At 36.5% G+C, this 15,667-nt stretch overlaps 1 protein-coding gene across 1 annotated transcript in view; it reads right to left on the reverse strand.

Annotated features, from left to right (window-relative positions):
* Positions 1 to 15,667, reverse strand: part of LOC122813494 (leucine-rich repeat-containing protein 7-like) — a 638,320-nt gene that overhangs the window by 351,505 nt on the left and 271,148 nt on the right. Inside the window, exon 10 of the mRNA XM_044085838.1 lies at positions 9,283 to 10,957. Coding sequence (XP_043941773.1) covers positions 9,283 to 10,957 — 1,675 coding nt within the window. The remainder of the gene's footprint in view (positions 1 to 9,282; positions 10,958 to 15,667) is intronic.

Raw genomic sequence — 15,667 nt, forward strand, 5'->3', positions numbered from 1 at the left:
ACAGAAAACAATGCCAGAAAATATATAAAACAATTCAGTCAGGTAAAATTAAGACAATGCAGAACTCTGAAAGGTTAAAATGCCAAGAAATATACTTATCAATCAGCGATATATTTCCAGATTGTTTGAGAATCACACTAGCCAGAACCCAGGAGTTTCCAACAGTGAATGCAAGAATTTACAAACAGAAACTATTTTTAAATCAGCAAGCCTTGAAGCAATCAGATAACACAGAAGTTGTTAGACCAGTTTTATAAACTCCACCTCAGAAATAGGGGGTAAGCAGTTTCAGGACAGATGAGAACAGAAAACAATGCCAAAAAATATATAAAACAATTCAGTCAGGCAAAATTAAGACAATGCAGAACTCTGAAAGGTTAAAATGCCAAGAAATATACTTATCAATCAGCGATATATTTCCAGATTGTTTGAGAATGACACTAGCCAGAACCCAGGAGTTTCCAACAGTGAATGCAAGAATTTACAAACAGAAACTATTTTTAAATTAGCAAGTCTTGAAGCAATCAGATAACACAGAAGCTGTTAGACCAGTTTTATAAAGTTCACCTCAGAAATAGGGGGTAAACAGTCTCAGGACAGATGAGAACAGAAAACAATGCCAGAAAATATATAAAACAATTCAGTCAGGCAAAATTAAGACAATGCAGAACTCTGAAAGGTTAAAATGCCAAGAAATATACCTATCAATCAGCAATATATTTCCAGATTAAGAATCACACTAACCAAAACCCAGGAGTTTCCAACAGTGAATGCAAGAATTTGCAAAGAGAAACTATTTTTAAATCAGCAAGCCTTGAAGCAATCAGATAACACAGAAGTTGTTAGACCAGTTTTATAAACTCCACCTCAGAAATAGGAGGTAAGCAGTTTCAGGACAGATGAGAACAGAAAACAATGCCAAACAATGTATAAAACAATTCAGTCAGGCAAAATTAGAACTCTGAAAGGTTAAAATGCCAAGAAATATACTTATCAATCAGCGATATATTTCCAGATAGTTTGAGAATTACACTAGCCAGAACCCAGGAGTTTCCAACAGTGAATGCAAGAATTTACAAACAGAAACTATTTTTAAATCAGCAAGCCTTGAAGCAATCAGATAACACAGAAGCTGTTAGACCAGTTTTATAAACTTCACCTCAGAAATAGGAGGTAAGCAGTTTCAGGACAGATGAGAGCAGAAAACAATGCCAGAAAAAATATAAAACAATTCAGTCAGGCAAAATTAAGACAATGCAGAACTCTAAAAGGTTAAAATGCCAAGAAATATACTTATCAATCAGCGATATATTTCCAGATTGTTTGAGAATCACACTAGCCAGAACCCAGGAGTTTCCAACAGTGAATGCAAGAATTTACAAACAGAAGCTATTTTAAATCAGCAAGCCTTGAAGCAATCAGCTAACACAGAAGCTGTTAGACCAGTTTTATAAAGTCCACCTCAGAAATAGGGGGTAAGCAGTTTCAGAACAGATGAGAACAGAAGACAATGACAGAAAATATATAAAACAATTCAGTCAGGCAAAATTAAGACAATGCAGAACTCTGAAAGGTTAAAATGCCAAGAAATATACTTATCAATAAATTATATATTTCCAGATTATTTGAGAATCACACACATTGTATGCTTTGGCTGCATATTTTCTACACTTCTTTCATGGAATAAACTAGGTTAAATGTTATGAAATGAAGAAAGAGAATCTCCTTATTGGAAAGTCTTGCAGAGCAATTTATTCTGGGTCTAGTTCTGCTAAGCAAGAACAAATGACAAATGTAGAGGATGGAGGTAAAGTGCTAAAAAACATTTTGTGAAACAGAAATAGGATTTGCTTTTCATTCAGTACATAATACTGTACTTAACAGCTTACCTGCTTTCTGTGGATCTGTATATTTATTTATTTATTTATTTATTTATTATTTAATTATTTATTGGCATTTATTTTCTGGGAAATTCCACTGGGCCAAGAGAACCCATTTTCAGTGGAGGCCCGGGGAGAAAAGCTCCACAGTATAATAGTACAACACATACAAACAGTAAATACAATATAAAACAGCTTCCAGATACAAGCAAGTAAACAGAATGTATACATAGTATAACGTTTTTGTGGTAGAGAATCAGGTTTTATCTACATTTTTGGAATTCCTAACATACCCAAATCCACAGATGACCCCTTTTAGACCTGTAGTGTTGGCCAAGAGCTCCAAAACAGAATTCTTAGCAGTTCTGACAATCATTTTAGTAATGAAGTAAGAAAAAGCAAATCATATTTCAAAGATTCTTGGAACTTTTTGAATAGCTTAAATATGTGCAAAATGGAAATGATTGTTGGTTTGTTACACTAAGCATCAATGATTCATACACAGTCCACCCACAGAAAGAAAAAGTTGAGGCTATTAGAGACTTTCTCACATACACTGATTTTGAAAGCATTATTAAAACTGATATTACTTGTCTATTACTAAGATATAATGTTATGCAACAATTGCATCAGGTATAACAACAACATTAATCGTCAATCATCCAACTTGTTCCCGAATGCATGGGAAACCATTTATATTTACCCAAGTTTATAGTGGTTAAACATTCTGGCATACTTTAGATATATTGAACATTTGTTTTTCATATGGTGTGGAGAAGAAAAAAAACTGAATAACTTTAATACATATTTAAACAATACCACAATGTATCTGAGTCTTTCAGCAGAGTGGTCCAAGGACATTATAAACTTTTTGGATATCAGTATCAATGTTGATCATAGTAAGAATTAAATAAACTTTAGAATATACAGGAAATCCACCTTCAGCAATAGTTATCTACTTGGAAGAAGCTGTCATCCTGGACACATTAAGCATAATATAGTCAAAAGTCAGTCTATATACATATTAGGATTTACAAGTGAAAAGTTATTTTTTATAAAAGTCAGTAGTGATAAAGAAATAATTATTAAGAGAAAATATGATATAAATATGCTAAAATATTTGTGCATGTTAAAAAGGAAAGGGAAACAAAATATATACCTATGCTGAGCAGAATAACCATCAGTCGGGACACTGATTATTCCAACATTTCTTTCTACCTGAGCAGCACTGTGGAGAGTAACATGATTGAACAGCTTCCTACCTACAGTGACTTCATTAGGTAGGTAATCCTGACCTACCAGAAATGATGGAATAAGACCCAGCTTTGTTTACAGAAGGAATGCCAATGAAAGGCCATTTTTGAAAGGGACAAGGAACACTTGACAATGTTAATGGCCATGACACCAATAAAAACTAGGAATATTTCCCTGCATTTTCTATAAATATTGTAAAACATGTTAAATAGTTTTTTTATTTGGCCATCAAAAACTTTAATAATATCTCTGGGGAAAATGTCATCTCAGCTGTAATGGTGTACAAGTAGTTTATGTTGCACTTTGTGAAACCTTTGATTTGTTTTATGTTGGCAAGACCATCCACAAACACACACTAACCAATAAGAATAAAGACAAAACAAATGCTCTTTTTTAGGCATTCATCTCAATGAGATAGCTTCAAAAATTGCTCTTTTTTGTAGTTGACTGTGTGATACAAACCAGTGTGAAGTGGAACATAAACAATATGCTGGAGATCAAAAGCTTAAGTTCCCACTAAGACTAGGGGGAAACTTTGCTCCTGGAATGAATGATATTATACATATAAAGTGTGTTTTAAAAATAAAATCAGCTTGATTGTAGATGAGTCGGTGACAAACAGCCACTGGCTCTTCTTTATCATGTGATGTGATTGTCTTTGGGGTATTCTTGTTATTTCTGAAGAAGTCTGTGACTGAAAGGATGAAAGTCCTAAAGTCCTAGGTGATTTTGTGATTACTTTTGTTTGGAGTGTTTTCTATAGCTTATTTTAAATTTTGCACTCCCAAACAGGATAAGTATTGTCTTTCGATTCAGATTTAGAATATTTTGTTTTGTCTGTCTCCACCAAACTAAGTTATTAACCCAGGTACTAAAACATAAATTTAAAACTAATTTTTTCATGTAAAGTGGTAAGAGAGCCTTAGACATTGGAGCTATTCAAAAATTACCTTGCTTTTTAGAGTATGTTGCAAAATTCAAACTGCATCTACTGGGTACAGATCACAAAGTCCTTGACAGCTCTTTTTGGAGCCAAGAGTTAGTGATAGCATCTTTGGCCTTTGACCTAGGTTTTGATGTGCCTATTGATAGGATGTGCAAGACTGCCCACATAAGACTTGGATATATTTTAGCTATCCGTGATCCAAATTCCCTGAGATATTTTATTGATTTATGACGTGATTTGAACAGGAATATTTAAGAAGTATTTAATGACCATGCAAGACAAAGCTTAATAAATGGATTTACAAACAATGAAAAAAAGGTAGCAACTAGATACACAACAGAAAGGGACACATTCATGAAAAAGGCTGAAGTCCTTTACTCTATACTCTGTCATAATAGAGGTTATACATCAATCTATTGTTAGTCTACCGGGCCTTTGAAAATAAGCTTTTAATAATTTATTTAGGTATAATAATACTAGATTCCAGTGCTAAGCTGAGTGTAGCTGTTGGTAAAGGTTTCTGGTATTTAACTCAGAAAGGGAAGAGGTAGATTAGAGCACTTTATGAGAGGATCCAGCAAAAATATCTTGGTTCACTAACAGTGTAGAGGATGCTCAGAATGGTAAGCCAAAGTTGTTTAAGAGGATATAAGTTAAGTACTATCACTATGAAAGTAAGTTGCCTTACTTATTTCTAAATCTGGTTCAATGTTTATTATATTTGTGAGGCATACAGAGAGACATTGTGGCACTCTCCATGGCCCTTTCTGATGTAGTAAAGGCTCATATATTGAGTAAGATACTGCTCTCACAAAACATGGCACCCCAATGCAGTTTAAAAGTAAATGGCTTTAATAACTGGTTTTGCAGTTGCTGATGTCAATCAAGAGGGGATTCAATGTGCATATCTGAATGGATGGAGAAGAGTGGTTCACTACCCTGCTTTGCAGGTGATGGACTTCATCACTAACCTCAGAGGTATGCATCTTCAATAGAAAATTTGCAGCCCCCTTTTGCCTGTTTTAGGTATAGTAAAATGTAATAGGTATCCCTACACATCAAACAAGTAATGAAGTGAGGGAGGCTCTTCTTAATACCCAACGTCTAAATAAAACATATGCCATCTTGTAGGAGCACCTAACATTTTCCAAATTCTTCAGTATGATGTGTTTCCCTTTTTCAGAACTTGTGGGGCTGATATGGGTTTTTCTTCTACATCCACAACTGTATTTAGTGTAAGACCACTCAACAGTATCACAAAGGTGAAGCAACAGGAATCCCTGTAATCATTTGTCTGGAGTAGCATGTAAGGGGTAATTACAATGCCTTCCGCTATGATCTAAAAAGGACAGGAAAAAGCATCTTGTTGAATTACAGCAGCTAGCACTCAGAATATTATAATCATTACAAGTCACTCTGGATCTAGTGCAGCTTACTGGGACAGTTACATTTCCAATAGTAAATAGAGCCAATTATGTTAATTCCGTTTAATTTAATGTTTAACTGTAACTGTTGTGAAAAATTGGTAAAAAATACAGCTATGAGAAAACAGTCTAGATATTATTTTCAGTGTAAAGATTTTCTTTTATGAGCAATAACTCCACATTTAGGGATTTTCTATTAGTGACTGTTAGCTGCAATTACTGGGATCACATTTTAACTGCTCTCAATTTGTCAACCATTGGTAGTTTCATTAAAATGTATATCATTTTGGACAGGAGCATCATAAATTATGCACCCCCATAGACACAAATATAGGGGAGTATTAAGAAAATTCCGCTGTGGTGGAAATTAGGATAAATAAACCATACAATAAGAAAAGGTTCTTCATGGCTTATGAATGGTATCCCACTTCAATAATTAAAACTAAACTAAAACCAAGATCACCCAGCCTTGAAAAGTGATAATAAGGACAATACACTAACTAAGGCTTCCTGTGCATGTAAACCTACAAATAAAATGGAAGAAAATAACAACGTGCTCTACAGCTACTCAAAGAAACTTATCAGTAATATCCAGGAATGTAATTCTCTGTTCCAAACCATGAGGCCTCATTGATACCCATGGGAAGAGCTTTAGCTCCATCTTCACAAACCTGACAAGTAAAGTCACTATTTTGTTAAACTCAAGAGGGTAATGCCAGATCATATTTCCTGATCCCATTGAAGGATTCTTGGGCAAGAAAAAAAAAAACACTACTTCCTTGAGTCATGATTAAATTCCAGTATGTTTCCTCACTGCTGTAAATTTTAATCCAGTAAACCACCTTCATATCTTATGAAATAAAATCTGCTCCACATGTTTTGTTCCAAACTAAGACTGCACACAAAGGGGTTCCTATCCACATGTACAAATTTAAATATGTTCCTAATAAATACATCAGTCTCACCAGTGTCCTGTGTATAATCATGGAGGGAATAATTATAGAACATATTCAGAGGGTCATTAGTGATATCTTACTTAATATTTTAAATCTTAAATCTGGTTATCTTTTCTGAGGTGGTTACAGTTGCTGAAGATGAGGGGTTACATGCACATATAAAATACCTTAATCTTAAAAGGCTTTTGCTGCACTCTCTCACAAAGGAGCTATATATAAACTCACTGAGCTGAATGTTAGTCCACACATAGTTTGCTGCATTGATAATTGGCTTTCCAGATTATCCAAATGTTACAAATTACAACCAGGTGGATGGTATAGGGCTTAGGTCTTGGTCCATGTATCTGGCATTTTGTTTTCTGATACATGGTTTAATAAAATTATGCTCATCTAACTAAACTTGCTGATGATTATAAACTGGGCAGAAGTATTCTCTCCCCTTGGACACTGGAGGTTTCTTTAGAAAGGGCACCCTCAGGCACAAAAGTTCTTCAGAAAGGGTTGAGCACAATGTATATCTGATACAAAAATGTTAGCTTCTGAAAAGAAGGCATGAAGGAAAACTAATAAAGGAGGATTCTGCCATGAAGGACACGGGGCAATCACAGGATAGCAACGCCACTTGTGACCTACTGATTGCCAAAATGGAAAGAATACATCAACTGAAAAGACTGAAGGAAAGGAGAAGCATATAATACTGAAGGAGACTGCTAGTATCTCAAGGACTGTTGCACTGTACATCTCACTTATTTGGCCAGTCACACAGTACAATACTCCCTTCTGCAAATCACCTGGTTCAGCTGGAGAGAGTTCAAATGTTCCTCACTCTGAAGATAGATAGGCTTGGCACTGGGGAATACTTACATTACTCAACTTTCAAAAGGTGCCCCTCTCTCAGTATCATGTCAGTCCTGATGGGGGATTCCATCAGTAATGTAGTCAGGGTGGGTCAAAGTGGGTGACTGCTCTGGGTGCAAATTCATTGGTACAATTGGCATCATAGAGTTGGCAATTGGGTATGAGCACAGTGACAGTAAGACACTTAAGCACCGCAATGGATTGAAAGATTTTATCTTAAAGCTTACACAGTGATTATTTTTTGTCTGGTCCTCGTCCTCTAGTTGAGGGGGCACAACTCTGGGGATTGCCCAGGCTACCAATTGACTTATGTAAAGTTCTGTGAAGTGTGCCCTGTTTTCTGGGCCATGAAAGACCTTCTTCTATTCAAGGCAGTCTGTCTGGAGTATACTGATGGAAAGGCTAATAAATATATAAAGGTAATTAACCATAAAAATAGTCATTAGCAATAGTAGCAAAGGTGACAAATTTATCACTCAGTGGTTCCCTCACATCTGAGACAAGTGTTACCTGTCCTTAAAACAATGTCATTCCCTTCATACTTGTTAAAATTGATTTTGGTAAATACATGGCTACATGTATGTTTCAACATAGGTTATCAGCTATTAAGCTTATAAAGGGTATTAGGCTGCAAGCTTATTACTGACCCTGTAATCATATATGTCAGGTAAAGAGAGCTCTAACTTCTGACAGTATTAAGTTTGTATGTATGAAAAAGGGATAGGTGAATCTGATATAACTGTTTCAACAGGCACAACTCTGGCTTAAAAGAATTTATGTTTTCATCACACTACAAACAACACTGTACTTATTTTTTCTTTTAGAACATTCATATAGTGCACTGCAGTTAAGATGTCTGATGTATTTCTACTAGGCTTCTGCCTTCCTGCATGTAAGGCATTTTAATGTACTATGAATGTATGAGCATCAGTCAGTAGAACACAATATATGGCCCTGGGAATTTTAAACTAGCAACTCGTGTCTTCTAGAATCTTTCTTAAAAAAAAAACAGTCAACTCTGCTTATTCATCAAAGCAAGGAAAACTCACCCTTTAGGATTGGAAATATTTATAATACGTTTTAGCTGTAAACACAGTAAGGTACATAATTGTTATGCTGCAATGTTTAATAAACAATGAGGAAACAGAGTGAGGTATGTTAAACCCTTGGGGCAGTTTTTGTGTCTCATTGCATTTTCTCAACACAATTTATATATGTAAACAAGTGCCTGAAATGTGTAAAGGAAATACTCTTCTGCTTAGTAATTAAAGCAACACCCTGAAGCCAAACTACAGGACTAAACTTTGATCTATGATGGAACACTGGTTTGTTCTGCAATGGCTAAATTTGTACTTGTTTCATCACAAGGTTCATCTGCTGAATAATAATAAAATATAGACAATGAGTATGATATGATGTCCATTTTTACTTTACTTACTGTCAACCAGTGACTGGCTATGGTGGAAAAAACAGAGCTGCACAGGTCACTGGGCCCTTCTGAAGGGGTGATACCAGAGCAGACTACATATAGTTGGGGGATACTGCAGCCTGTGGCCTTTGAATAAGTCAACATTATTTGAAGTAAATGCCAATTTTTTATGTTCACTCAGACTGGCACATCACAAAGCCTACTGGTTGTGAGCTATCCTTTTGATTCCAGAAAATGATGCACTCCCAGGAACCCTGTTACCAGGATATTGAACAAAATATAACAAGTGTAATGTTTTGTATGCTATCCATTTATAAGTCCCAGCAAATAAGATTATCTGTAATAGTTCAGTAAACTTGTCAGCCATCTATAATACTAAAATCTTGATTAATGTCATATGCTATAATTTTATTACAAGTTTAAATCACTTGCGCATAAATCACCATTGCACAGACAGTTTAGTGAAAACATATGAGACACTCCTGTAAAAAAAGAAAAGTGTATTAAAATTCGAAGAAGAAAACAGGTAACATACCCGATCTAATCGTTTTGCTTCAATATGTCTAAGGAGTTGCTGCCTCCAGTCCACTGGCATTTTAGAAGAGCTCTCATCTCCCTTAAGTTGCATAGGCCTCATCTTCACCTCAGTGCTCTCTATAGGCTTTTCAGCATAATTACTAAGATTATAGTCAGATGGTATCTTCTCCAGCAGTGCAGTCATTGTGGGCCTAGCTGAAACAGGTCGGGCTTGAGAGGCCCCATAACTTTCTGTACTATAGCTTCTTGCTGACAGAGGCCTTCTCTGAGTCAGAGTTTTAGCTGGATAGTTTGCAGTCTGATTTTTCATCTCCTGGTATGATGAATAATCATCTTCATACCTACCAGTCCTTTTAAGAAACTGAGATTCAGGCCCCATGATGCTACTTTGGTGTTCTAGTGGAGCTGCTCTAATTGGTGTCCTAGGATACCGATCTGTTTGTGTCAGCTCCTGTGGTTCACTGACTCTTCTGTATAATGCCATCTCTGTAGCACTTGCTAGTGAATCTGCTCTTCTTAAATATCCTAACCTAGGCCGGTGGGTTAAAAACTGAGGAGGGACGGAATCCTCATTAACTGAAGGCTGAGAGAATGAAAACATATGTTCCACTGGTGGATATCCTCTATAAGGCCTTGGGCTAACCAGTTCCTTGGGAATATTTTTGAGCTGCTGTGTTCCATAGTCTGCAGTCTGTGGAAACTGTGCAGGTACTCTTCTGTCAGTCTTTATTTCAACTGCCCCTTGAGGATTAAAACTTTGGTCAAAATGATAGACCTTTTTTGTCACAGCAGCCTTCTGTTGTGATCCTTTCCCTGTTCCATAGGCATCCAGGTCCTCATCTAGCATTGGAACAGACTGACTGCGTGACATTCCTTGTTCTGGCATCATCGGCATGTCTGTCCTCATGTGACCTTGAGTTTGCATACCAGAGCCATAGTTTTCCAGTGGTATATTGTACACCTTAAATGCTCCAATGTCTATCTCATCAATACTCTGAGACTTTTTAAACCTGCTGGCTTTCACATCTCTCATCATTGGTGCCAATCGCTCTGTACTTTTGCTGATGACCATAGCACTTTTTATAGGTTCTGGCCTGCACTGGAGTTGAGAAAAAACATTACTATGACTTCTGCTAATACTGGAATCATAACCCCAGGCAGCTGCTGGTGAAAATGTAGTTGGTATGTCATTGCCTAATTGCTCATTGTCCCTCCTATCGGACACAGGACTACTGGATGGGGAGGTGTCCAGCTTTGAGGGAAATGCTGTCCTATCTTCAAATGGACTAGGAGTCCTTGTCCAATTTTGCCAAGGGTTTGGAGGCACTTCTGCATCAGGTGTATTTCTTGCACCTGGCATCATATGAGAAGGTTGTTCCAGTTCTAGAGGAATGCCAACTATCCTATCTTGTCTAACCAGAGGCCTCCGTCCATGACCAGATCCACTTCTTGATTTGGGGCCCAGCTGTGGCTTGGAACTAGATGCCTCCAATGCACCTTCTTCAGAAACAAACCCTGTGTTGTCATAATGGGAACCATCAGTCCAGCTATCAGAAAATGTTTCAGCAAGTGGATGCCTATCAGTACGTTGTTGTAGACTCCCCACAGGGGCAGAATCCCTTTGGCTGAGTAAAGGCTTTGTCTCAATAGGCTGAGGGAAGGATTGTGTCAACCTGTAGGGAAAAAAAGAATTAGTAGTGCAAATAAACTCATGTGCACCTTTTGTGAAGACAGTGTTGTCATATGTGACCTACTTGGTTTACCTAAAGCACGTCATGGAAAGAACATATGGAACCATTGATCTGATATACTGCTTTACATGAAGATACTAATCCGTTCTAGCTGAATAAGGTATTATAAATGACAATTTTGCTAAGTGTTGTTATAGCATAAACTTTAATATTTAATGCTTAGCATACTATGCTTATAGTCTGATATGATAATATACAATTGCTGCTTTTTAACCAAACATGGCATAGTAAATAGCTTAAGACCTGACATAAGCCTTTGCAGATGACACTGCATGCCTAGGTTATGTAAAATCCTGTCATAAAACTCTGTACTGAAACACTTAAAATTTGAAATTATCCTTAAAAATAATACAAGCTGTCTTTAAATACAGAAAAAGTTTCTTACATTATAAGGAAAGGGACAGTATTCCATAATTTCACCACAAATTCCCCTTTTCTTCAGCTCCTCTGTCACACTATCCATGAGTACCAAAATTATCTTACAATAACAAAAGACACAGCAAAAGTGTAACTCTTCAGAAAATATTTTAAATTATTTTTCCCTTTCTGAAGCAATGAATATTTCCTGTTTGATTTCATGGAACATTGTCCCATTAATTCTGCTACATTTTGAGAGTTCTACATCTTTAAAAGATTTTTAATGGCTAGGGCAAATATGACTTGTAGGCACGTTGTAAGTATAATGATAAAACAAGGATCATCAGTGCACATCTTCCATGCTCCTTTATGTTTTAGTAGAGTATCACTGCATTTGGTATCTACCACTACTGACAGATTTCTCTACCTATGCAAGATGATGTTTATAAATACCAAAAGGTGTCAGTAGTGACATGAATTGCTGTATCCAAGATGGTGGCCAGAGAATGTTGTATGCAGCATACTTCAACACAGTGATGGAGGGAAGCTGATAGTCACCATGATCAAAGCAAAGTATGCTGTCTTGATTCCAGAGTTTAATATCCATTGACAATCCATAACAAAAGAGCAAAGAAATCTTGTGACAATTCTGAAAATGACAGATATTTTTGTGCTCCTCACTTACACCTCCTACCAAAGTCCTTTTCAACTCTGTTTTCCATAATTTACTTTTTGCTCTGGCATGCAGTCTTTCATAGTCTGCTTCTACTTGCTAAAGGAACATGTACACCACCCCCATCCCAAAGGCTTATATTGTCAAAGTTCTCCAGTGAACTTTCATTCCGGCACGGGCAGTTGTGATAGGGTAATCTATTCTACATTATGGAACTCAAATCAACCTCTAAAAGGCTGGTTCCTCAGTACTGAGTGATCATAATTCCAAATCAAAGAGTCTTTTCTTTAGTGTTATTACTTTAAAATGTCATTGATTGTTGCGACTGAATATGGCAGTGAATCAAGATTATAAGTTCTCTTTATTTTTTTGGTTACTACCCTCAGTCTTTTTGTAACTACCAATGGATCATCTGAATGGGACACAGACAAGCTTGTGAAATGTGTGTGACTGTGGAAGGTGCTGAATTAGGCTTGCTGACTCAGACTGCATTAGAACAAGAGGAATGTTCACTATTCAATTTACTTTGTGGTCAGCAGATAAAATGTGCTTAGCTTTTACTTTATTAACTCAATAAAGTTTCCTGCTGGTTCATTTGAACTGTGTTTCTATTTTTAATTTTTCAATTTAAAATAATAAGAAGCTTCATTTCAACACAAAAACACTTTGAATTCTGGGAATTTCAAAACCCATACTGTAACCTACTGGGATTTGATGTTTTCAACATGCATCCTTTAAACTAAGTCAAATGACTGCTAATGTGGCTTCACATACAGTTAAATACAAATATGATACCACTGATGCCTGCTTTCAAGATGCTGTTTTTGTTTCTATAATACAGAAGCCATGCATAGCTCAGAACTCCTCAGCCTTTCCATGAAGAAATAAAGGACAGACTGCTAATTGCATCTCTTGATAGAGCCATTCTATTTCGAACTCTATCTCAAAAGAGTTTGCAAAAGTTAGAGAAGAAGAACATAAACAGATGCTTAGACCCATATTCAGTAATACAAGAGAAATTAGTTTATCCACAGAAAAAAATTGTTTGTTTTCAAAAACAGACAAGATTTTTAACAACTTCAAAATAACATATTAAAAAGAGGGATACAAGTGGCAGAAGGCAACCACTAGTAGTGAAGTGTCCCTCCTCAGGAAGTTAGATTGTTTATCTTCCATCTGTGAGATTCATCTCCACAGTCATTTGTCTTCTGCCTACCCTTTGCAGTGCAAGCAGGTGGCAGAGTTTCTCTTTACACAACTTATTTTGAGCAGATAACATTAGACCAATGGATCAGACAGTTACTGTTAATGGGACGCAGTCATTTCATTGACTAATGATAGATTAGAGAAATTGAGCCAATACACCTTAAAGGGACAGTAGAGTTTTTTCCTTTTCTCTACTGTTGTATGGCCTGAGAATAGGTATATATAATTTTGGCTGTGTGGGAGGCTTGCTCTTACATCAGTGTGGTGCAGGAGGCTTGTACCCCTTGAACAAAATGTTTTCAAGGATTGCCAAAAGGTGTTTAGTGAGATTTTTTTGATCTATCAACAGTCAAAGAAATGGCTGTCAATAAATTAAAGTCATTCCCTGTTATTGGGGTACTTCACAGAGTTTTATAACAATTCAGTCCTAGGCTACATCCAAAGAAGTGCCAGTTCTGTCAAATCTTCTGGATATACAGGTGAAAGAATCAGTAGAAAAGGCAGGTGTTTTATTCAAGATTTTTTCCTAGTTGCAAAGAAAGCAAAACAATAGAGACACAGAATAGATGTGTGAAATTCAAACAAGTTTTTATAAACAAAGAGCTCAAGATAATAACCCCCGAGATGCTTTTGCCTCTAGTGCAACAAGGTGCCTTTCTTACTACAAATTTGGGCTTGCTGAATATCACATTTCAGTCTTGCAATCTCAGTGGAGATTTCTTAGGTTCATAGGTCCATAAGTACTTTCTAGACTATTGATTCTAAATGATCTTTAGAAGCCTAGCCCTGCATCCCATGATACTTTTAACCCTTGTTACTTACGTAAAAATAACTCAGAGTCAAGCAGGACATTTACATGTTATTCCTATCCATAAGGAGCAAGGGTACTAAACCAGGGGTGAACTTGTGGTTTCCCATTTATTCATCCAGATTGTTTGAATAGAGAAGGGAAGTACTTTGCTTGATGTGGAAAGGAAGTTGATTCCAAAGAAGTAGCATTTTCTATTATATATATCTATTTCTGCAACATGTTCTATTTATGTTGCAGAAGAGGTTAAGTTCTCTTGAGTGTGTGTTTAAGCCACCATTGGACTTCCAGATGTGCAGTGGGTAGGGTTTGTTGACATTCTGTATTTGAGGCAGAGATCACATCTCAGTAGCCTGTATGATACTGAGAAGACGGACAAGGATTTGAAGTGGTCAGTGCAGTTTTTATGAGAAAACATGGTTGTTCAAGTTGTGCTAAATGTTTGGACAAGTGCACATCATGTAAGGTTCAGGGTGGGGAACTTTCAGTTTTGCTATATTTTTTGGTCTTATGTCTTTCTACTGTGCCCAGGCTTTTCACACAATGCCTAGTCCCAGTGTTTACCCACTGGCGATTAAAGAAAATGCATACTCAGTCTTGGATGACTGCCAGAATTAAGTAGAATCTCTGGAGACCTTTCACACTACACTTCAACAACATCTCTTGTTTTCTTCACCTAGGCTTAGTCCCCAAACTACAGAAGCCAAATTTGTTGTCCTTTCAAATGAGATTTTGTGGTACACACTGAACACGAAAGTTGCATTATCTCTCACCCACAGTGCGAGGTTCAATTGATGACAGGATGTTTTTAGTTAAAGAAAGTAATTAATTGTAACTCATTACACTGACAATACTCAAAAAAGATAACAATGGACAGCACTGACTTGCATTAAAACAAAAAGAAACAGTTTTTACAGGGGGTACCTCCCTCCAAAATGTATACCTGCCTTATCTCTGAGATCACAAAATATTGGGGTTAAATGGAAAACTCCCTAACCCAAAATTCCAGTATTTTACTCAATTACCTCATCTTTGATGAACTGGAGTTGAACCAAACATAGTCAGCAAATTCCATTCCAATAAAAGACATGCTGATTAAATACCTGTATGCAACATTAAAATCCTTAAAAAGCCTAGAACATTTCAAAGACACTGAGATTCATGCAGGCCTCCATTCCAATGTTGAAGGCTTTGCATGTAGAAAATCCATTGTTGTATGAGAAACGCAAGGAACCGAAGGACAAAATATTTACTTTGGTGGAATCAGTAACCCATTGTGATCTTGAGGTTCTCATTCATATGTCTTCTCCCAAACCAGAAGCTAACTACTTTCAAAAGATGCAAAGTTTATCAAACTTGGTCTCCATTTTAGATGATAAAGCATTTAAATATAAAAGAGATCTTGGGTATCTCTCCAGCCTTGAAACATTTTTAGTCAGTCCTTCAGTGAAGGAATTTAAACGCAGTAACATTACATATATTAGGAAGGGGACACACATTCCAAGATATTTTGCAGGTTGGAGAAGATTGTTTAGGACCAGGCAAGCAAGAATAACCTAATTTTACAAACAAGCTACATTCTAAGTCA

This window comes from Protopterus annectens, chromosome 10.part0, assembly GCF_019279795.1.
Source record: "Protopterus annectens isolate FY-2018-M chromosome 10.part0, PAN1.0, whole genome shotgun sequence".
In the NCBI taxonomy this organism is placed as follows: Eukaryota; Metazoa; Chordata; order Ceratodontiformes; family Protopteridae; genus Protopterus; species Protopterus annectens.